The sequence below is a fragment of the Catharus ustulatus genome, chromosome 2 (assembly GCF_009819885.2).
Source record: "Catharus ustulatus isolate bCatUst1 chromosome 2, bCatUst1.pri.v2, whole genome shotgun sequence".
Classification (NCBI taxonomy): domain Eukaryota; kingdom Metazoa; phylum Chordata; class Aves; order Passeriformes; family Turdidae; genus Catharus; species Catharus ustulatus.
The window spans coordinates 119,800,556-119,822,157 of NC_046222.1; the positions used below are offsets into that span (position 1 = coordinate 119,800,556).

Here is a 21,602-nt window from a genome sequence, read left to right on the forward strand (position 1 = left end):
AAAAGCAAAACTTTTCTCCCTGGCAGAGCAGGATGAGGAGCCCAAAGGTAACACCAGAGTCAGGGTGGGCTTGCTGAAGGGGCTCAGGTGGAATCTTTCAGCTTTTCACTTTAAAGTGTCTCCTGAAAACCAAGAAATCCACCTGAGCTGTGTTGGATCACAGAACCCTGGGGTCTTTGAGCTTTCTGACACTGACCCCTTGGAGAACACTGCTTGTGTCCTGAGGCCTTGGAGAAGGCTCCAAATTTGAGTGATGGAGTTAAAATCACAGGTGTGTAGTTAAATAGAAGTGTGTGATTTCATATGGTGAAGGGTTTGGAATTTGAGGTTTTTATAGTTTAGTAATAGGTATGGGACAAGATGGAAGTTCTTGGGCATTGCCTCTTTCTTCTTCCTTCTTCTTCATGGTTTCAGGCAGTAGTTTTTGGTTGGACAGTTAGTGCTGCACTGAGGGTCACAGGAGTTTGATTATTGGGTCAAAACTATAAATAATATAGGTGTTAATTCTCTATTGGACTGTTTAGCTTTAAAAGACCTTGTAGCAGCTGGATTCTCCTCCATTTTCCTTACTTTCAGCTGGTAGCTGGAAGTGTTGCTGAACTTTCTGCACTTTAGATAAGATTTAATAAACAACCAAGCCTGAACATGAGAAAAATCCATTTCCTTCATGTATTTTAATTCTGGCTCTGAGTGAAGGCACAAGAAACTCCAGACAAGCCGCTAATTGAGTGGTGCAAACATCACTGTTACAGAGCTGCAACTGCACCAGGGGGGAACAAGTGGGGCTGCCCTGCAGCATGTAGGAAATTTAGTCTGCAGGCCAAAACTTTCCTTTTGGGCTCAGTTTTCAAGTCCTCCTGCCCATGTCATATGTGGCTCCTGCTTTGGTCTTCTCAGTAAAGGCAATGAGCAACCAAACTGTAGAAGATTAAACCCAATGTCCCATCTAGCCCTGAGGCTGAGCTTGGAGCAGCCAAGGAAGCTGGAAGGAGAACTTGTCCTTTCAGTGGTGCCAGTCCCACTGTGGGAGCCTCTGCAGAGCTGCCCTGGCTGGTGCCCAGCCTTCCCAGCACAGCCAGAGTGGGTGAGCTGGTTGGAGACAGATTTTTCTGTGCTCATTGCAGGTATCAGTGTTCCCTCACCCATGGACTGAAAGGGTCACCTGAAATGAGCCCTTGTGTTTTCCCCACGTTGGCTGAAGTTCCCCCTGGGACACCTGGCCAGCCTGAGCTGTTCTCCTGCCATTTGGAGAGCCATCAGAACTATCTGCAGCCTGGTGGGGAGAGTGTGCCCATTTCCAGGGAAGGCTGCTGGAGGAGTGACACAGGAGATGATGAAGGATTCCTGATGTCATGGCTTAAGTTAACAGGATCACAATGTGGTGTTCTCTCCTTTGAAGTGCCAGTCTCCATCGTGCACAGAAATGGGACTGAAGAGCTTCTCTCATCTCAGCCATATTCCAGGGACTTGGGTTTTATCATGGAAAACTTCCATTTCATCCCTGGCCTCTCAGGAGCCTTGTTTCACTTGCACCCCTGTGGCTTTTTGCATCATCCTTCCTTCTCCTTCTTCTCTCCACTCCTCTCTCCATCAGGAATCTCTCTTCTAAGTGAAAACAACCCAGCCAAATTATTACTACTCTTGAGCATTCCTTGCAGCTGAACATACATTTCTATTTTCTAAATCAGACTACAACTGAGTTGGTCCTTCAGCAACATGAGATGCTCTTTTTCAAAAACCCCTGTGCAGGCACATGGCAAAGGCTAAACCAAGCCAAGGAGGAGCAAGGGGAGTCCCTGAGCTTTGTGTGCTGGAGAGATGAAACCCTGGGGCTGCTGCTCTCTGCCACCCACAGCTCTAGGGGTTCAGGGTTTTGCCAGAGGATGAGCAAGCCTGTGGGAAGGAGGTTGAAAGGATAAAGAGGGCAATCTCCCCCAATGGATTACAGCTGTGATGATTACTGAGCAGTGGAAACAGCCTTGCCTGCCCAATGAGGATGGGGGTTAGAAGAGTAAGTTCAAGAGTAAGTTGTGCTTGTAGTTGGAGACTGAGACCCAGAATTTGCTGCAGTTTGGGATGGGGTGTGCTGGCTGTGCTGTGAGCAGGAAGGGACATGTGGTTGTGCAAGGGACAGGCAAGGTAAGAAGATGCTGTGTGAGGGACAGACAGGTGGGCAGGAAAGGGACAGGCTGGGGTTTAGCCAGTTATGTAAATGGAAGAAGGAAACTTGTAGAGAGGAGAGAAGGAATCAGTGCCGTGTGGAGCTGCCTGTAAGAAAAGGAGTCAGAGTTGCCTCAGAGAAGGCATGAAGAGTTTTTAATAAAGGACTGGTAGTGATGCTAGTCCAGTCCATCTCGACATAATTACTACACGAGCACTCTTGTGATGTTCCTGGGGCTCCTTTGCTAGGGGATTACAGGGAGGTTTGCAATCCCACCACGTTGCCTGGTGTTCTTAGGCTAATTAAACAGCGTGCTGAATTTTTCTCTCCCCTTTCTGTCGCCATGCCATCCGGGGCCACCCGATACCCTCTCCAGGTTGGGTTACACGGGCTGTGCCCGCGATGCCGCGGCCGCCTGGAAACCCTCCCCGAGCAGAGCGGCTCAGCAAACTCCGAGCTTCCTCTGGGCTGCTTTCGATGATGAAGAAGGAAAACAGCTTTGCTTTTAACTATGACTTCTCAGGAAGAGGTGAGTGAAGCTTTGGGAGCATGTGATAGCTTCTGAACAAGCGAAATGCCAGCATCTGGCTTGCATGTAATCTAATTCACAATGCTGTTTTGTTTCCTGATGGGCAAATTATGCACCAGCTAGAAGGCTTTTTGGTTTGAATATTTAACAATCATGCTGGCAGATTGTCTATGAAGTTTAATTTATGTTCATTGAAATGTAGGTGAAATTTTACCAAATAGAATAGCATAAGCTTTATTGCTGAAAGGTGAAAAAGTACTCCAGGTTATATTCCATTATAGATATGATGTCACAGATAAAACGTGTATTCTTTGCCTAAAATGTGTCACTGTAAGCATTTTCTGGGACTGACTCTGCAAACATGCTGCTTTTACAGCTTACCAGCTCCACTGTCTTTAACAAACCTGAACCTATTTCACACCACTGAGTTAAAAAAATCTGAGTCCTTTTGCCACTGTGCAGAACCAGAGTCAGAAAATAGCATTTCAAATCTATTTGCCCCAAATTCTAATGTAGCTAACTTCAGTTTTTTTCCCTAGTAAGTCATCAAAAGCTTACCTGGAGTAAAATTCCCCTGGGTGAGGATCCTGTCAGGTGCTGTGCTGCTGTCCTATGCATTTTAGTCTTTCTCTTGTTTCCTATTGCAGTGTAGAGCAGGGGATGGATTCACACCTCCAGTGTGAGTTATTAAAAGTAGCTCCAGTGCTTAGACAAATCTAAACAAAAACTAACCTCAGTAGCTGCTGGTAAATTAATTATAGGTGCTTCTCTCATGAAAATTAAGTATGTAACAATGTATTGTGTCCAGCTCTGAGGCTCCCAGCACAGGAAGGACGTGGACCTTGCTGGAGTGAGTCCAGGAAGGTGCTCAGAGGGATGGAGCGCCTCTGCTATGAGGAAAGGCTGAGAGAGTTGGTGTTTTTCATCCTGGAGAAAAGACCTCTTCTCTCTCCAGAGAGACCCTGTTGTGGCCTTCTGGTGCCCAAGGGTAAACAAGGAAGAAAGTCTTCCCTGTGAGGGTGGGCAGGGCTGGCACAGGGTGCCCAGAGCAGCTGTGGCTGCCCCTGGATCCCTGGAATGTTCAGTTCCAGGTTGGACACTGGGGCTGGAGCAGCCTGGGACAGTGGGAGGTGTCCCTGCCATGGCAGGGGTGGCACTGGATGATCTTTAAGGTCCCTTCCAACCCAAACCATTCTGTGACTCTATGACAACATTATAATGATCATTTTCTTTTTTTCTTCTTTTTTCTTCTCCTGTTGAGTCAGGTTCAAGAGACAAATCCCACTACTGGAAGTCTTGAAATCATCTCTGTTACAGAAGATGAACCGCCAGTACCACAAATCCAGTTTACCTTCAAAAGGTTTTTCTTCATCCCACAAGCAAGAGTGGACCCAAGTGCAGATGGATCTGGTAGGGACAATCCACAGCCCTTTGCAATCCCCATGGCCACTGTGTGCCAAAGCAGTCACACTGGGGAGGGAGAAACTCGACCTTCCTCCCCCAGGTGTGAGGTTTGTCAGCTCAGTGATGTGATGACATCTTGTGTTGACTTGCACACCCAAGCATTTCTCACAGCCAGATTATTCACACAGAAGCAAAACGTTTCCCCACGCTTTTCAGACACGTTTTTGAATGGTTTGTTTGAAATTCTGCCAACCTGGAGATTGGTCCATTAAGAAACCTGAATATACAGTGCAGCAGACTTGGAGGGTTAGCATGTCTGTTTGCTGCTTCCCATCGGTTTCAAAATAGCCATGGGCTCCAACAGAGGCAGGCTGTTCTTCCAGAATGAAAATAGAGCAATTTAATTTTCCAGTCCATTAGCTGCTACAGCTGTCTAAGGTTTTTGGCATGCCAGACTCCAACTCCATTGCCAAAACCAGTTACTCAGCTGCTGCTGCTGAGAGTCTGAGGAAGCTGGGTTTTACCAGAGTCTGTAAACCCTTGGAGAGACACTCCTTATCCTTGCCTGATTGTATCTGCCAATCTCAATTATAAAGCCTGAGGAACAGGGAAGTGGAGAGCTGGAGGAACTAAAATTAAAGACAAGGTTCTGCCAGTTCCTGAGTGCACTCATGACCTGGCTGTGTTTGCCATTTCCCCACAGTTTGCCCTTTGTAGATCAGAATACGTTTGAGACAAGTGAGCTGCTCGTTATTTTCAGCAGAATCTCTTGTTTTCTTCCAGACTGGCAATACCACTAAGTAGAGGTCAGCTCTGGAAGTCAGTGGTTGGTAAACAGGTCCAGCTCATGAAATGTATTCTGCAATAATTGCTAATGTATATTTTAACTTCAGATGCATCTTTTTATACTTGAAAACTCAAGACTGAACCTCGAGCCATCACTCAGTTCTCTTCTTGTCTTTATAGCAAAACTTTGAACAGATCACTTTTTCACAGTTTTTGAGACTAGTTAGAGGATTCTGCTTTATTTTTTTTGCAAATTTAGCTTTCAATAATTTTCAGTTAATCTTGCTTCCAAGTCCAAAGAGACCAGTGACTTTCCTTCTTGTCTTGGACTTCTATTTGTGAGCTGCACATAAGTTGGATACACAGACAGAACAGGTCTGGATTTCATTTTTTACCCCAGGACTCAATTTTTCAGCAGAGGTGCTCATAAGCTTGAAAAGCTCCCAGTGTGATGCAGCTCATGAAAATGGAAATTTGGAGCTCACATTGTTGATTGCACTGAGGACAGGCCAGGTGCTCAATTCAGACCCTCCCAAGGGTTTTGGGGCTGAGAGCAGCAGCAGCCCCAAAGCACTTGGAGCCTTCTCATTCCCTGAGAAAGCAAATCCAAATCCCCTCAGGTGAAGTCAGCTCAAAAAATACATCCAGGGGTTAATTGATGACATCTAGTTTAATGTTGGATCAATCTCTTTGCCAGCTCAGCTGGTTTAACCTCACAGAAGCTTTCTCTGTTTGTTTTCCAGGAGATATTGAACCACCTTCAATGTGCCATGCTCTTGTCTCTCTAAAATACTTCCCATATATCTGTGGTTTATTCCTTGCAGTAATCCTAGCAGTTGCCATTGGCCTGGGTGGTGAGTACCATTAGTTATTTATGAAGTTCTCACTTAACCATTGAAATGCTTAATTTTTCATGAGCCTTTTACTGAGAATGGAATTAAACTGCTACTGTGGCTTGTTTGTGGAAGTAAAAAATCTTGTTGCTGTGATGGCTTTAAATTTTATTTAAACCTAGGGATAAGATAGGTCTGGCACTCCTGAGAGGATTGATATAATATTTACAACACTGGGGAACCTGCAGCTCCAGGACACCTTTCTCTAGCAAAGTTTTGTCAGCTCCTCTTAAGCAATGAGCTGAGTTTAGAAACAGGGGGTAAAAAAAAATCCCTGTGGGTAACCCACATTGTATTTTTGTCTTGTAATTCACTTCTCTGACTTTACTTTCAAAGAATTAAAGAACCTTCCCCTATCAAAAACAGCTTCTACAAAAGAAAATAAAATGCAGAATGAGTTTAGTTGTGGCTGGGAAGTGTGACCTGCCCAGGTAAATACGTTGATGTGTCCCCACAGCTGGAACAGGGGGATCAGCTTGTGAGAAGCTGGGACATCCCTCGGGAAGAGAGAGCACTGGGTGTGCTTCCTAAAGGGTCTCCCTAATTTTCTGCTCAGGCAGGAACTCACCCTTGAGTGAAACTCAAACTGTGCAGAGGGAGTCAGCACACACAGCAAGGCTGGCTCCTCCTACGAGCCATTACTAATAAATGAGTTTTAGCAGCACAGTGCAGAAACCTCCAGGTTGTATTTCAAAAGTTCCTGGAATACACGATCTGGCTTTTCTTTAGCAAGGCTGAAATCTGGGCAGATGATGTTAAATTAAAATCCAAGTGTGTTTTCATTGCCCTGTTTTCTTCCACTCCTTTCAGTCCAGTACAACTGCATTGGGAAGTTTCGCTGTCGATCGTCCTTCAAGTGTATCCAGAAATCAGCCAGGTGCAATGGTGTCTTCAACTGTAAAGAAGGGGAGGATGAGTACAGATGTGGTAATTTAATTTTGATTTTAAATCCCTCCTGCTGTAGAATTGGCAAGTTATCAAGGAATGCTTGTTGTAAAGAGTTTGGGTGAGACAAGAAAGACAGAGAACAATGGAATGTTTAAATCACCACGTCAGAGGAACAATCTCTGAGGTACTGATTTACAGTTTATGAAAAATCAAACTGATTTTAGAGAAATGTGATGATTGCTGAATATTGTTACTGCCATTTTTGATAATTTTCTCCATTAGAAGCCCAGATGCTTTTTGACTGCTCACATTTCCTCTGCCTGCAAGGTGTAACCCCACTGCCTTATGGTGTGAATACAGAGCTCTGAATTCACTGGCACAGCCTTGTGCTGTGTCAGTTTTGAAGATTGTAAAAGCCTGGTGTTATCTTAAAGGATGTGGGAATGGGAGAAATCAGCCTTTAGTGCATTCAGTGCTGCTTCATGTGTGAAATGTGTAACTTCTTTCTGAATCTCTCTCTGTGGTGCTTTTTGGGATGTTTAAAACAGGGATGTTTTAAATGGTGCTTCCCTGTGCTGTGGAAAGTGAATGTGGTGCTCACAGCCAGTGGAGGGGAAGGACCCTAATATTAATAAAGAGAATAACTGGGTTTTAGCTCAGTGCACTTGTAATCCTGGCTCCTGCACCTCCAGGTGAAGAGGCAGCACAGCTTTCCATCTGTGCAAAGGAGCAATGACAAGAACCACGAGCCTTGGGCCCCAGCTAACCTTGCACAATGTGTTCAGCACTTGGAGAGTTTTCCTCAGGGAAAACCTGTATTAGAGTTGACATTCCCATGAACAAAGATATTTTTTTTTCCCTGGCTCAGAGTACCTTAGTTCTCTTCTTTAATGGAAGAGGGATGCAAAATATATAAATAAATCATTAAAAGCACAGAAAAATTCTGTCAAAGACTCCAAATGGTAAAAAAGGCAATTACCAAAACTCAGAACCAGAAAACACAGACATCACAGTGGTCAGTGGTGCCTTGGCACTTCTGTGTGCCTGATGTTCATCCTCACAGCTCACTGAGGTTTCTCTTGTCCTGAATCTCAAAGTCAGGCTGAGTGGGAGGAGGGCAGTGCTGCAAGTGTTCACCTTTGGGTCCTGGAGAACCGTCTGCTCCGACGACTGGAGGGCAGAGTACGGGAACACCACCTGCAAACACCTGGGCTTCTCCAGGTATGGACACCAGCTTCCCTTGGCATTTTGAACAAATGCTCAAGTTTTCCATCTTTCTAATGAAGCCTAGTTTGTGCCTTAAAAATTACTCAATCCACTTCTGTGAGATGATGGGGAAACTAGTTCTGAGTATTTGTATGTGGCAGATATCCTTTTATTACTGCTATAAATCCTGCATGATGGCTAAATATAAAGGCTTGGCTAAATCTTCCCTGTGTGATGTGGGTGCCCAAATTTGTCACTCTAGTAGCCTGTCAGAGAGGCTAAAAACATATGAGCATTTTCCACTTTTTACTTCCCCTGTAGGTAAATTGTGTACACAATTCATGTCATGATATCTGACAGGATCTAGGGTCTGCCCCATAATTAGAGAAGAACATGGCAAGGCAGTTCTTGCTGGATTGACCCCATTCCTGAAGAGGCACTGTTTCTTTCACAAACTTTCACAAAATTGAGAAAGATTTGAAGCTGTGATTTGGCACGATGCTCTGTTATTTCTTACCATGGCATCATTCTGATGTTGTAGTCAGCAGTATAAAGCTTCTTTAAATAAATTCTTGTTGCCTTTAGGATAAAATACATCTCAATTTTTCAACAAAGAAGAGAAGAAAAAAATTAAAAATTATTCATCCTCCCTGCTGCAAAACCTAAATCTAGAAAAAGGAGACAATAAGCTTCTTAGTGCCTCAGGAAATGCGCCAACCACTTACAATGAAAAGCTTCATTGTAATACTACAATTAAAATTTACTTTCTCTGCCAGTTAAATGCATTTCAGCGTGTGTGGCTTCCACACATGATTATGTCAAAAATACATGCACGTGGTAAGGAGCATGGGGGGAGGACAGAATTGCTTTTATCCAATGCCAGAATCTGATTATTGTGGTTTTTCATTAGCAGAACTGGTGAATTATTTAAGCAGATTGCTGCAGTGCTGTCTGGGGAAGCTGTGTTTATGGTTTATTTGCAGTTACGTGAGTTCAGGTGACCTGCCCGTGGCTGCAGTTGAAAAACAGTTCCAAAAACATTTCGTGTCCCTCGGCCACTGGTTCTCAGCTGACCAAGTGACATCCCTGCACAATGCCACCAACCTCAGGTATGCTCAACTGTTCAGGAAGAGCAATCACTAGAAGGGGAATTATTGATATTGATTATTGATGCTTTTTTCCAGGCATGTAGTACTTTGTAGGTGTTTGGACCGAAGCTCAGCACCAGTTTTGCTGGAATATGAGCTGAGTCTGATCCAAGACCCATTAAAACCATCAAAGGCTTTCAAATGAGCAGTTTGAAATGGCTGTTTGTCCCATGATGCCATTTTTGCAAATGGATAGGCACCAGGCACTGCTGTTTTTCCATTATGGAGCAGTTTGTTCCAGTTTGCAGATCCTTACACATTTCCCAGTGGGTTTATGAGCCCTTTGTGGTCCATTTATTCCTCCTGACGAATTTCTTAGTTATCTTCTAGTGAGAAGGGAGCAATGGATCCAAGGAGATTCAGACCTGCTGATGAGCCTTCCCTCATGGAAGAGTGAACCCCTCTTGAGCAGGGCAAGATATGGTCTGCAGCCTCCTGATGGCCAAGCTCCCAAATTCAGGATTTCAGTTAAAGACTCTGATTAGATTGGATGAGTTTGTGCATTTGTATATCTTTCAATATAAGAGTTACAGTAATTTCACGATTATAAGCCGCACCATTTTGACTAAAATTTTGGTCCGAACCCAAAGTGCGGCTTATAATCAGGTGCGGATTATATATGGACAAAGAATGAAAAGTTGCTGTTTTAGTTTGGAGGACAGGTGTCTGCTGAGAAAGGCAGGAGCTCCTCTTTGAAATGGAGAATGTAAACCACCTCCCTCCAAATTATTATAATTTTGAAATCAAGGGGCTCTCAGGCAAAGATATGGGAATTAGGAATAACAGTTCTTTACTAGGGAAATTAAAATAGAAATACAGCACTACAAAGAAACAAACCCCAAACCCTGACACAGTCAGAGTACAACCTGACACCCGTCAGGCAGGGTGTTGGCAGCAGTCCCATCCCATGGTGGCTGCATCCTCCTGCAGTGACAGATGTGGCTCAGTTGGAGCAGTGCTCCTGTACAAGGTGCAGTTTCCCTCCGGAGCTCCAGTGGGGATGTGGAGAAATCCGGTTTTCCTCTGGAGTGCAGTGGAGAAAGGGGCTCCCTTAGTGTCCCAAAACCTCTGTTTTTATCTTGGTAAGAAATGTTGGGCTCTTCCCCCTGGCTGGAGCAACTCCCAATGGGATGCAGTAATTTTATCAGTGCCACAGTGGGACTCAATGGCCATGAGCAGAAAATGACTGGCTGGAGGAAGGATGGGCTGTGAAAAGATAAAGAACAATGCCCTGCCTGGTTTCAATGGATGGCCCATTAGCAGAATATCTCCCAGGGAGATCAGGATCACTGCCCCCACCCTCAACAGATGGTGATAGAACAGATACCTTTTATCACACCCTGTATTGTAACCCAAGACAATTGCCGGCACCCGGACGTGCAGCTTATAATCAGGTGCGGCTTATAACCATGAAATTACTGTACTTGTATCTATGTGCACAGGAAAATGTTATAATATTGGAAAAACCCAAGGTATTTGTGAATTGGAGCTAATGCTGCTCTCTTCTCATCTCAGGGAGGAATGCACTTCTGGCAATGTGATCATCTTAAAGTGCTTGGGTAAGAATCAGAAAAAGTGAAATTTTCATTCTTTATGCACTGTGTGGCAAGAGTGGGGAGCAACTGTGTACTCAGGGCATGTTATACTATCAGTTTATCACACCAGAGGAAAACTGTGGTTTTTATGTAAAATTTGAAAGAATGGTAGAAAGTGAAAAGAGGCTGGGAGGGCAGATTGGGAGCATCAGATAGCAGGAGCATTTCAGTGAGAATCCCAGTAGGAAGTGTGTATTTGAGGGCTGTGTGCTGAGTCCATGGACTCACACTCTAATTCCAAGTCTTTGGCATCTTGGCGTGAAAAGGGAAATTCTGCCCTAATTGAATTTTCATCCCATGCCTTTCCATGCCACCTAGTTTTCAGACTGGAATAAAAAAAATCAAAATACAACACCACGAGGGAAGTGCTTGAGCCAGGCTGTGTGGGACCCTGAGGATGCAGGAGGGCAGAGCAGGGGGGATTTCCAGGGAAGGGAGAGACATGGACCCCACAGCCCCCAGACCACGAGTGACTGCAGGGATGAGGGGATGGGGCCATGGGGATGGGGCCATGGGGATGCTCCAGCTGCAGAGACATCCCACCTCAGCAGGGCTGGGAGAAGAGGGGAGGGAAATGACCCAAAGCAGGGCTGTGTTTCCTCTCTGGACCATAACTTTTGCTTCCTGGCAGTGTGTGGGACTCGGGCCAGCTACGGGCCGCGGATCGTGGGGGGCAACGCGTCGTCCCCCCGGCAGTGGCCCTGGCAGGTGAGCCTGCAGTTCCAGGGCCACCACCTGTGTGGGGGCTCGGTCATCACCCCCCTCTGGATCCTCACAGCTGCCCACTGCGTCTACGAGTGAGTGCCCAAACCCTCCTGCTCAGGGGATGCTCTGCTGGCTCTTGAAAACAACCTGCAGGCTGCACTGCCTCATCCATGAGTGATGCCTGGGGGTTTAGCTTTGGTTTTTAATGTGTCTGTAATCCTGAAGTTCTTTAGTCTATAACTCTAAACTCCATACAGAGTGTTGGCTGCTGCTTTCCCATCTTGGTCAGACAACACAATTTCCTCTCCAGGCTGGGAATCAAGGACACCTCACTGTCTTGAGCCCCAAGAAATCTAAACAAAAGTGAGTTTGGGGGGCAGAAAAATTGGGGTAAATGACTTCATTATCTAAGGCTATAATTGGAAGATTAACCCCCAATATGCAAATGGACCAAACTTATAAAAGTGTGAAAACCTGTGACCCATCACTCATTTTGGGTGTAACCCTGGGGGGCTTCATCTGCCCTAAATGTACCTGAAGGCCTTTCAGTAAATAGAACTGCTTTTTATTCCCTTAATGTTGTCTGGCCTCTGTTCTTAGGTAGTCCTCAAAAGGCATCATAACATTTAAGCTACTCCTCTCTCTCTTTGCATGGGTTTAATTGAAAAAAGCTTCCCCAAGAAGTGGTCCAAACCCAGGGCCCCAGTTTCCAGATGTTCTGGCCACTCCCACCACCTTGGGAAAACATCTTTAAACATTTTAAGTGCTAGATTTTAGGCATCCCAACCTGCAGTTTCTGTAAATTCCACGTACAGAATTTGTACTTGGCTTCTCTGATCCACTGGAGTTCCAAAATGAATGACAGGATTCTTTTCAAGTTGCCAGGATCAATCAGTGATCATTAGTCTCTTGTACTGTGCTTTGTGCCCTTTGCCACTCACTGCTCCTTTTTGCGCTGTTGAAGAGGTCTTTGAGCTGTAAATAGATGCTAAATAGTTATTTAAACTCTTCTTTCTGTAATTGCAAACATAATTATAATAAGCTGTCTGGTTTGGCAGTCTTGTTTGATGCTGATAATGCAGGAGCACTTCTTGCTCTTACAAACTCCAGGCCACTTTCACCAAAGACATTTAGACAGCTAAAATGGGAATTTTCTGACCACTTTTATGCACCTACAACATGGATTCTTCTTCTGAGTAAGTTCTTGTAGGATGTTTTTATACCCAGTAGAGAGATGGGACAGACAAACCCCACTCCTAATTCCTATTTTAGAGCCCTATGTTGCCATATAAATAACTGCTCAGGAATTCAGCATTTTAGAACCTTTGTCCTTGACTTTTTTCCCACCAACCCAGGTGGTTGTGGTGTGTTTAAAGGGGATGGCAACACAGCCCACATCCCTGGAGCCTTTTTCCAGGGGTGTGAGGCCAAAAGGAGAGGAGCTGCTCATTGCTGGAGGCTGAAGGATGTGCCAGCTCTTGAACTGGGGCAGAAACACCTTCCAGGAGGGAAGCTTCTCCTTGAAAATGCCACGAGTGCTGCTGAGCTCTGGCTGATGCAGGTGTGCCAGCTCTGGGGTCTCACAGGAGCACAGACAGCTGGGCTGGTGAAAAACTCTCCTCTTTGTACCAAGATAATTGCACTGATAATGTACCAGTGACCCAGTGTCTTACTAAGATTAGTCACTTCTATATTATTAAAAATTAGATGCAAAACACAGCCATTATAAATAGAGAGGGAAGCAGGCTGTACTGGAGTTAGAGCTTTGTAGTCCATGAACTCAGGGAACAATTAGAAAAACCTGAGGGTTTTCCTGGAGGTTTGACATCTCTCCCTCTTTTGTTCCAGCCTGTACTTGCCGAGCTCCTGGAGTGTTCAGGTCGGTTTTGTGACCCAGCAGGACACCCAGGTTCACCCACATTCCGTGGAAAAAATCATTTACCATCGGAATTACAAACCCAAGACGATGGGGAATGACATAGCACTGATGAAACTGGCAGCACCTCTTGCTCTCAATGGTAATTTATCTCTGTGAGCTCTCACTTGATTTTCTCACCTTCCCAGCTAAAACACAACGCCAGCAGAAACCCTCCAGCCTCAGTGGGAGCACCTCCTGTGTACTCCATATCCAGGCATGGACAGCAACAACGTGCTGCAAAATGTTCCCAGTCCACTCTGGTATTGATTTACTGCAGCCATTTATTAATAGGCAAACATTAACTTTATTCTTTCTAAATGTTCTTCCTATCTAAAATAAACACTCTGCCTCATTCTGCTTGGAGGTCACAAAGATTTCTATCATATCCTTTCTGTGAGTACTGGGGGATCCAGAGGTGTGCAAAGCTGAAAATCAAGCTTGAATTTCAAAGAGAAGAGAAGGCAATTTGGATATAATGATGTTTTAAATTAAAACTACTTTTATTTTCTTGATAGGATGGTACCTGCAGTTGACACAATGAGTTGAAATTATATGTATTAATATTTTATGAATTGAAATGCTCACCTGCCAATAACTCCTAATCACTGTGAGCTGACTGCAAAAGGGAGCTGCTGCTTTTTGGCACATCTGGAGAGTTTTCTAAATAAATTCTCTTGTAATGGTTTAAAACTTCACTTTTAATGAAAGTTAGGCTTGATTTTGTTCTATTTGTTCTCTCAGCTGCTGCTGATTTCTTCTGCTCATGAATGGCTTTGTGGAGCTGGGAGGAGCAGTAGTGGCTGAGCACAACCCCCTGTGTTCCAGCCTGGAGCTGGGATCGCTGCACTGTGGAGAACAGAACCACTGGGCACTTCCCAGCTGTATTTTGTATTTTCCCTTCCTTTTCTCAGCACCCATTTGTCCCTGCAAGCATCAAGCACTGATTTTATCACATGCAGTTCCATATCCCAGGGCACAGAGACACAGAAACTCTGTGAGCTGATGGGTGGGAAGCAGAGACCCCTCCCAGAACCTTTTTGCCTTTTCAGGGATGTGCACAGCCAGCTCCTTGTCTCACCCCAGCAGCCCCCAGGTCTCTGATCTGCCCTGAATGAGCTGCATTTCTTGTTTGCTCCTTCTTCAGTTTATTGACCTGCTGAGACCTCCTTGTGTTGCTTCATACCCAGAACTAAATGGGGCTGCTGTGGGTTTTGTCTCAAACACTCAGTGTTGGCTACAAGACAAAAAACCTGCAGAAAACTTCCAGGCTATTTATGTGGGGAGTGGGTGGTGTTCATCACAAGTTCACTGCAAGCCAAATCTTCAAGTTTTTCCGAGACATATAATTTTTTTTTTTGCTAAATTTTGATTCTCTTCTCTCTCCCTTCTTCTTCTTTTATTTATTTAATTTTTTTTTAATAGGTCACATTGAACCAATCTGTCTGCCCAATTTTGGTGAACATTTCCCAGCAGGAAAAATGTGTTGGGTATCAGGATGGGGAGCAACTGTGGAAGGAGGTATTTTAAATTGTCTGCTGGTGATTTCACTTCATGTACACATCTTATATACAGTAAATACAAGATTTGGTTGGGGCTCTGTTTAACATTAAATCTTCTGGAATATGATGGTTTTTTTACAGAAAGCAAATGCGTGTTTTAAGGCAGGTTGGGTGCTTTAGAAATTGGATAAAACAACATCAAAAAAGAAAAGGGATTTTTTAATTTTTTTTTACCATGACTCATGGGTCATGTTAATCAATAATATAAACTGAACCACCTTCATGTGAAAACGGGTGAATTGCCAGGTAATTGTTTTTTATCACTCTTCATTCGTGTCACTGAACGTGTTCATGTTGTTCAGAGAGCAAGAACAGAACGTTACCTGACCCACAGATAACAGCCAAAGGAGGGGAGAAAATGAAAGCAAGGTTTGCCACATAAAAAAAAATAAAAAAACCCCTAAACTGATAATAGGCAGTGTGCAAATACTTCCATTTGTAGAAAGGATCCATTCAGGCTCTGAATGAAATAAAATAAATATTTATAAAGTAAATCAGGTGTTTGCAGATGATCTGTTGACTAACAGAACAGGTGATAAATTCAGAATGTGTTTTTGGCACTAGTATTGAACACAGTGCTCAGAAAGTTTTTAATTCATTGGTGTCATTAATTGTCTAGTTTGAAGTGGAAACACACAATGTCCAGATTTTATTGTTATTTTATACAGTGTGATAATCCACATCTCTACAGGAAGGATAATTGCTGTGTTCTGTAAGTGAGGAGACATAAAATTGTCTTCTTCATGTTTCTTTCATCCTTCCTTGCCAATTCTTTGTATATAAAACATTCTGTTTATAAATGTTGATTATTTCCAAGGACAGGAAGGTTTTTTTCTATTTTTTTTTCTGTTTTTTTGACAGGTGACACATCAGACACCATGAATTATGCAGGTGTTCCTCTGATTTCCAATGCAATTTGCAATCACAGGGATGTCTATGGTGGGATCATAACTTCTTCAATGCTTTGTGCTGGTTTCCTAAAGGGAGGAGTGGACACCTGCCAGGTATGGAAGTTTCCAAACTGCAACTGTGCTCATTGGAAATGGAAAAACATGAGTGATAAGTTATCAGAAGGCACTCCCAGGCTTTTCTTGGGCAAACATTTGGGTTTGTGCCATTTATTCTGCTTACCACGATTATCAATCACTGACCATGTGCATTCACATGCTACAATTTCCTTTTTATACTTCTTCTCTGGACCTTATCTGATACTTCTGAAGCCAAATTTGCTTAAGACACATTTTGCTGTGTGTGCTGCAGCACAGTGCCATCCTTTCTCTGCCTTGGCTACAAGCTCTGCACTGCACTGAGTTGCACTTCCCTGCACTGTGAGCAGCTCCAGAGACCTGCAAGGAGCAGAAAGCCCGTGGTGAAAAGCTGCCAGAGAGGGCTGGGGAGGAATTCCTGGTGGGAGATGTCCCTGTTCCAAGCAGGGAGCTTGGATCTACACAGACTTCAACGTCCTTTCCAACCCAAACCTCTCTGATTCTGTGAACTTCAAGATTTGCTCCATCCCAATCACACCTGGAGCAAAAAAAAAGCAAAGACAGTGGATGCCTAGATCTGCATTTCATCCCTTTTTTGCACATAACCCCCCCCACAAAAAGCACTGGGAAACCTGCCCAAGCACACAGCTCCACGTCACAGGAGGAGCCCTGCTCACCAGTGGGACAGCCTTGTTCCAAATTCTCTTTTTTCCAGTTGTTGTGCTGGCTCTGGTTCTCATAGGGCTGGAAACTGCCCCAGCAAAATGAAATGGGGAGTTCTCAGTACTTAATGTGAGTCCACTGAGTTGAATCTGCATAGCAAAGTGTTTGGGAACGGCTGGAAAAGCAGGCAGGGAAGGAGGTGAGATGTGTTTGGTGTTGCCATCTCAAAAGCCAAGAGCCAGGGAAAGAAAAATAGGGTCTCAAAAATGTCTCAAAAGTCTCCAAGTCCTGCTGTAATGTGCTTTTTCCAGGACCCAGAACACAGCAGAAACAAGAGATTTTGAATTGTTGGACTGCATCTCTCCTCCTACCTCCCCAAACAGACATTTCCCTCTTTTTCTGGGACACTGACATTTGTTTTAATTGTTTTTCCCTCAGGGAGATAGTGGGGGGCCTTTAGCCTGTGAAGATATGAGTATCTGGAAGCTGGTGGGGACCACGAGCTTTGGAGTGGGCTGTGCAGAGAAGAACAAGCCAGGAGTGTACAGCAGAACCACCTCCTTCCTGGACTGGATCCACGAGCAGATGGAGGTCTGGCTTTGCCCTGTTCCTCCACCCTGGTTGGCACTGGGTCCTCCTGTGCCACAGGGGGTTTGTCAGAGCTGAAATTCCAGGGGGTGTTTGGGGATTGGGTGCAGGGTTTAGTGTGGAAAGGTTGGAGGGCACATCCATAGGGGTAGAGAGGAGAGGACAGCACATCCACAGGGGTGGGAATCACAGGGGAGGGGACTGGAGGGAGCAGGGAGGTGTGGAAGGGCTGAGTCAGGAGATGGGATCAGGGAAAGGGATCCTAGGGGACTGTGTGTGCAGTTCTGGTGCCCCCAGTGCAGGAAGGACATGGAGCTGCTGGGAGAGGTCACACAGTTCCTGGAGGACTGGCTGGGAAAGTTGTGGCTGTTCTGGAGAAGAGGTTGTGTGGGGAGCTCAGAGCACTTCCAGAGCCTGAGGGGGCTGCAGGGAAGCTGGAGAAGGATTCTGTCAGGAACTGTAGGGACAGGACAAGGAGTGATGGGCACAAACTGAAAGAGGGGAAATTTAGGTTACATGGGCAGAAATTCTTTACTATGAGGGTGGTGCCCTGGCACAGGTTGTCCAGGGAGGTTGTGGATGCCCCAGGGATGGACCAGCAAGGTTGGATAAGGCCTGGAGCAGCCTGGGATAGTGGGAGCTGTGCCTGGCCATGGCAGGAGAGGTTGGGATGAGCTGATCTGAGAGGTGCCTTCCAACCCTTGGCACTCTATGATTGTGTGCCTTGATTTGAGGCTGCTGCAGAGAAACCTGGGGAGTGGAAGCTGAATGGACCAAAGAAATTGCAGAGGGAACACAGTGTTGGCTGGAAAGAGAGGAGAACAGAGACAGGGAAGTGAGGGGACACTGCAGCCACCCTCACTGAGCCAAGGGTGGCCCAGTCACAGGAGAGCAGCTCTGCTGCTGTCAGCACCTCTCCAGGGCTGGGCTCAGCCAGCTGAGCACAGACAAGCACTGTGCTCCAGCTGGGACTCCCAGCAGGGCTCCATTGCCTCACCAGGGTCATCCAGAGTCATTTCAGAGCTCTCAGGCTGTCCTGCCTGGCTCACAGGTGTTCCTGCAGAAGGTGAAGGGATGGCTCAGATACCCTACAGAGGCTCTAAGACACCTCAGGTGGCACTAGACAGGAGAAGTGCAAGGCAGGTGAACCCTCTTTCAATGCCCTGGAGAGATTCTGGACAGGTGGAGAGCTGTGCACAGGCTTTAAGTGAGATTTTGTTGTCTTTGTGGCAAAGGCACCCCAAGCCCCAGCCTTGCCCTCGCAGACACAGCTGCTGTTCCAACACCCAGCTTGCTGCAATGGGAGAGTGCAGGGACAGAGTGATGCCATTCCAGCAGTCCAGGAGACTTCTTCCTCAAACCAAACTGCAAATATCAAACGTTCACAGACAAGCAAATGCCCAAAATAAGGTGATGTGTGCAATTTCAGCTCAGCCCACGTCGGAATACTGTATTACACACACTGTTTTCACAACTTATATTGCACATGAAGATTTATGCTATCACAAGCCTAGCTGTCACTCAAAGAAAACAGGAAAACAGGATATTTCTGAATCTTCAAGACCTGCGATGTTACTTTATTTTCTTCCCCCTGAATATATCATTGTGATTTATTTGCATATATAAACATTTCAGATGAAGAACTCGTATCACCATGAAATCACAGATCTCCATTATAAAGTGATCAAGGGAGAACAAAAGTACAGCAAAATCTTTGTTGAGCCAAATGCTAAAATATTGGAATTTTTCAGAGGGACATCCTTAGATGTAAAGATTAATTCCTCAGTTCATCCCCTTAGAAATGATTTTCAGGTGCAGCATGGAAACATGAACACTTTTTCATGGACTCTGAAGCAAACCAAGAGAAAATAGAACAAGTGTGCCTTTGGAAGTGGGGCCCAGGGAATGGCTGGTACCTGGCAGGGCTGTACTGAGGCACAGCCCAGGTCAAACTGGAGCAGAGAAGCTTTGGGGTGACCTAACTGCAGCCTCCCAGTGCCTGAGGGAGCCTGCAGGAAGATGGAGAGAGACTATTAACAAGAGCCTGGGGTGACAGTGACAGGACAAGGGGAATGGCTTCAAACCAACCAAGAGTAGGTTTAAATTAGATGTTAGGAAGAAATTGTTTTGTGGGATGGTGGGCAGGGCTGGCACAGGGTGCCCAGAGCAGCTGTGGCTGCCCCTGGATCCCTGGAATGTTCAGTTCCAGGTTGGACATTGGGGCTGGAGCAGCCTGGGACAGTGGGAGCTGTCCCTGCCATGGCAGTGGTGGCACTGGATGATCTTTAAGGTCCCTTCCACCCCAAACCATTCCATGCTTCTGTGATCCTGCTGTGTCCAGCAGCCCCTCAGTTCCCTTGGTGTGCAGTGGGAAAACCCTTTCAGAGCTCAAGGGGTGCCACACCAGCATTTACAACAGATGCATGAATTTTTTTTCTCCTCCAGAGAGAAGAACTGCAGACCTGAGGAGAGTGGCTGTGCTCCGGGCTCCTGAAAACCCACATCACCCTCCAGCCCTGCAGAAGGACCCGGCCTGTTCCTCACCTGCTCTGGGCTCTGGACCTTCCCAGAGCACCTTTCACCAATTCTTTCTGTTACTGGCAGCTGCACTTGATGGAGGCTGTTGCACATTCAGTCTGTTTTGGGTGGAAGAAGCAGATGGGTGATGGATCATCAGCATGTTTACTCTTAGCTAAAAAATTTTTCATGGAGAAAAGAAAGCTAAGACTGATAACCCTGAATGCTGTCACGATAAAGTTTTGCAGAGAAAGACTAGACAGGTTGCTCACTGTTACTTTAGTACTTACCAAGAACCAGACTACAAATATACCATTTTTCCTGAAAATATTCATATAGGTCCACAGGAGGTCCATGCTCTGTTGCACAGGCAGCAGCAGCTTCCTTTGAATGCAAAAGCAAGCAGGAAGCAGAAGATTGGCACTTTTGACAAGTATGTGCAAGTCTTAGAACAAATAATCTCTGAATTCAAATGTATTATCGTGTCACTGGGAACAAAGTTCCTAAAAAACCGAATTCTTAGGTGTTTTCCTGCAGTAAATAGCTCTGAAATGAGCAACAGGTTGTAACTTGACTGGAAAATTCAGAGATTAATGAAGTTCAGTGGAAGAGGAGCTTCTTTATGCCCTGCTTTTCCTCCTTTCCTCTCAGATCCCACACTCTTTGTGCCTCCTAGTGACATCAGTGTGTGGATGGACAAAAGGACAAAATATCAGAAATGTTGCTGTGGTTTCCCAATTTCCATTTTAATACAACACTCTCAGCTATTTTTTTGGGCTGGAAAATGCCTGATTGTTTGACACTTGCCCTTTGTAAAATTCCCAGGGTGAAAGTTGTCAATTTTAGAATTGATCGCTGGGGATGGTGTGGGCTGAATAATGGATAATATTGTCAGAGCTTTCCAATATCAGCCAAAATTGATCTTATCATCTGACCAGGTGCTGGTGATCTGCTTGAGATGTGGGTTTGGATGCAGTCTGTGTGCTTCTAAATCAGTATTTGCATCACCACTGCTGCAAGAAAGCGCTGGCAGAACCAGAACTTAATTTTTGCTGCAATGTATCAGGTGAAAGCTGAGAGAAAACAGCAAACCCACAGGAACTGTCCACCTCCACTTTGTTCTGTGGATACAGACCTTGATATCACAGGACACTGCCCCAAAATTTTCACCCTGCCTGAAGAAACTGCAGCTCAATGGAAACAGCAATTCCCAAGCCTGCATGTTGTTAAAAAGAAGAGGGAATCATTATTGCAAAGCTGACACCAAAACTGGAATTAATTTCAACTGACAAGCATGACAGAACTACAGCAAAGTATGTCGAACCCTTGTGTAGATGAGACATTTTCAGAAGAGTTTTCATGTTCATTGCTAGTTCTGATGACATTTTCACAGCCCAGCATGGCTGATATTTTAATATCAGCAGCAGAATGGAGGTGAGGGTGCTGCTCTTGGAAATGACAGTGTTGTTATTTCATATTTCTCAAAGGATCCCTGAAAATTCCTTTTGAACTCTTCTGTTTCTATAAAAGACTGTATGATAAGTATCCATTGTGGTTTGCTTTTGTATTAAAGAGAAATCCAGTGTAAAATGTGGAAAGCTACTGAAATCTTCCCAACCAGAAGCCACATTGACCCCCCAGACCAATGACAGGCACATCTGGGTAAACCCAGCCCAATGAGCCTGCAACTCTTCCTTCAGTCCTCATTCTGATTTCTGTCAGACCCCTTGCTGTGCTGTCTTACAGGCAGGATACAGAATCACAGAATCATGGAATGGTTTGGTTTGCAAGGCACCTTCTGTCATCCAGCTCCAACACCCTTGCCACAGGAAAGAGTCACTCCTAACAGCTGGATTTTCCTCCCTCTCCATATGCCACTAACATTCATGCCAGAGAATTTAAAATACAGTAATTATAAGTAATTATAAGCCGCACCATTTTGACTAAAATTTTGGTCCAAACCCAAAGTGCGGCTTATAATCAGGTGCGGCTTATATATGGACAAAGAACAAAAAGTGGTTGTTTTAGTTTGGAAGACAGGTGTCTGCTGAGAAAG

The 21,602-nt window shown here is 45.1% G+C and overlaps 1 protein-coding gene across 1 annotated transcript; it reads left to right on the forward strand.

Annotated features, from left to right (window-relative positions):
* The first annotated feature begins 2,672 nt into the window (after window positions 1–2,672).
* On the forward strand, window positions 2,673–19,559 carry TMPRSS3 (transmembrane serine protease 3). The gene is made up of 13 exons (XM_033052736.1): window positions 2,673–2,690; window positions 3,956–4,100; window positions 5,624–5,734; window positions 6,584–6,700; window positions 7,759–7,882; window positions 8,851–8,976; window positions 10,531–10,574; window positions 11,242–11,407; window positions 13,164–13,333; window positions 14,656–14,751; window positions 15,654–15,796; window positions 16,880–17,032; window positions 19,475–19,559. Exons 1-13 carry the CDS (start codon window positions 2,673–2,675, stop codon window positions 19,493–19,495), a joined length of 1,434 nt encoding a protein of 477 aa, XP_032908627.1. The 3' UTR covers window positions 19,496–19,559.
* Window positions 19,560–21,602: the final 2,043 nt, after the last annotated feature.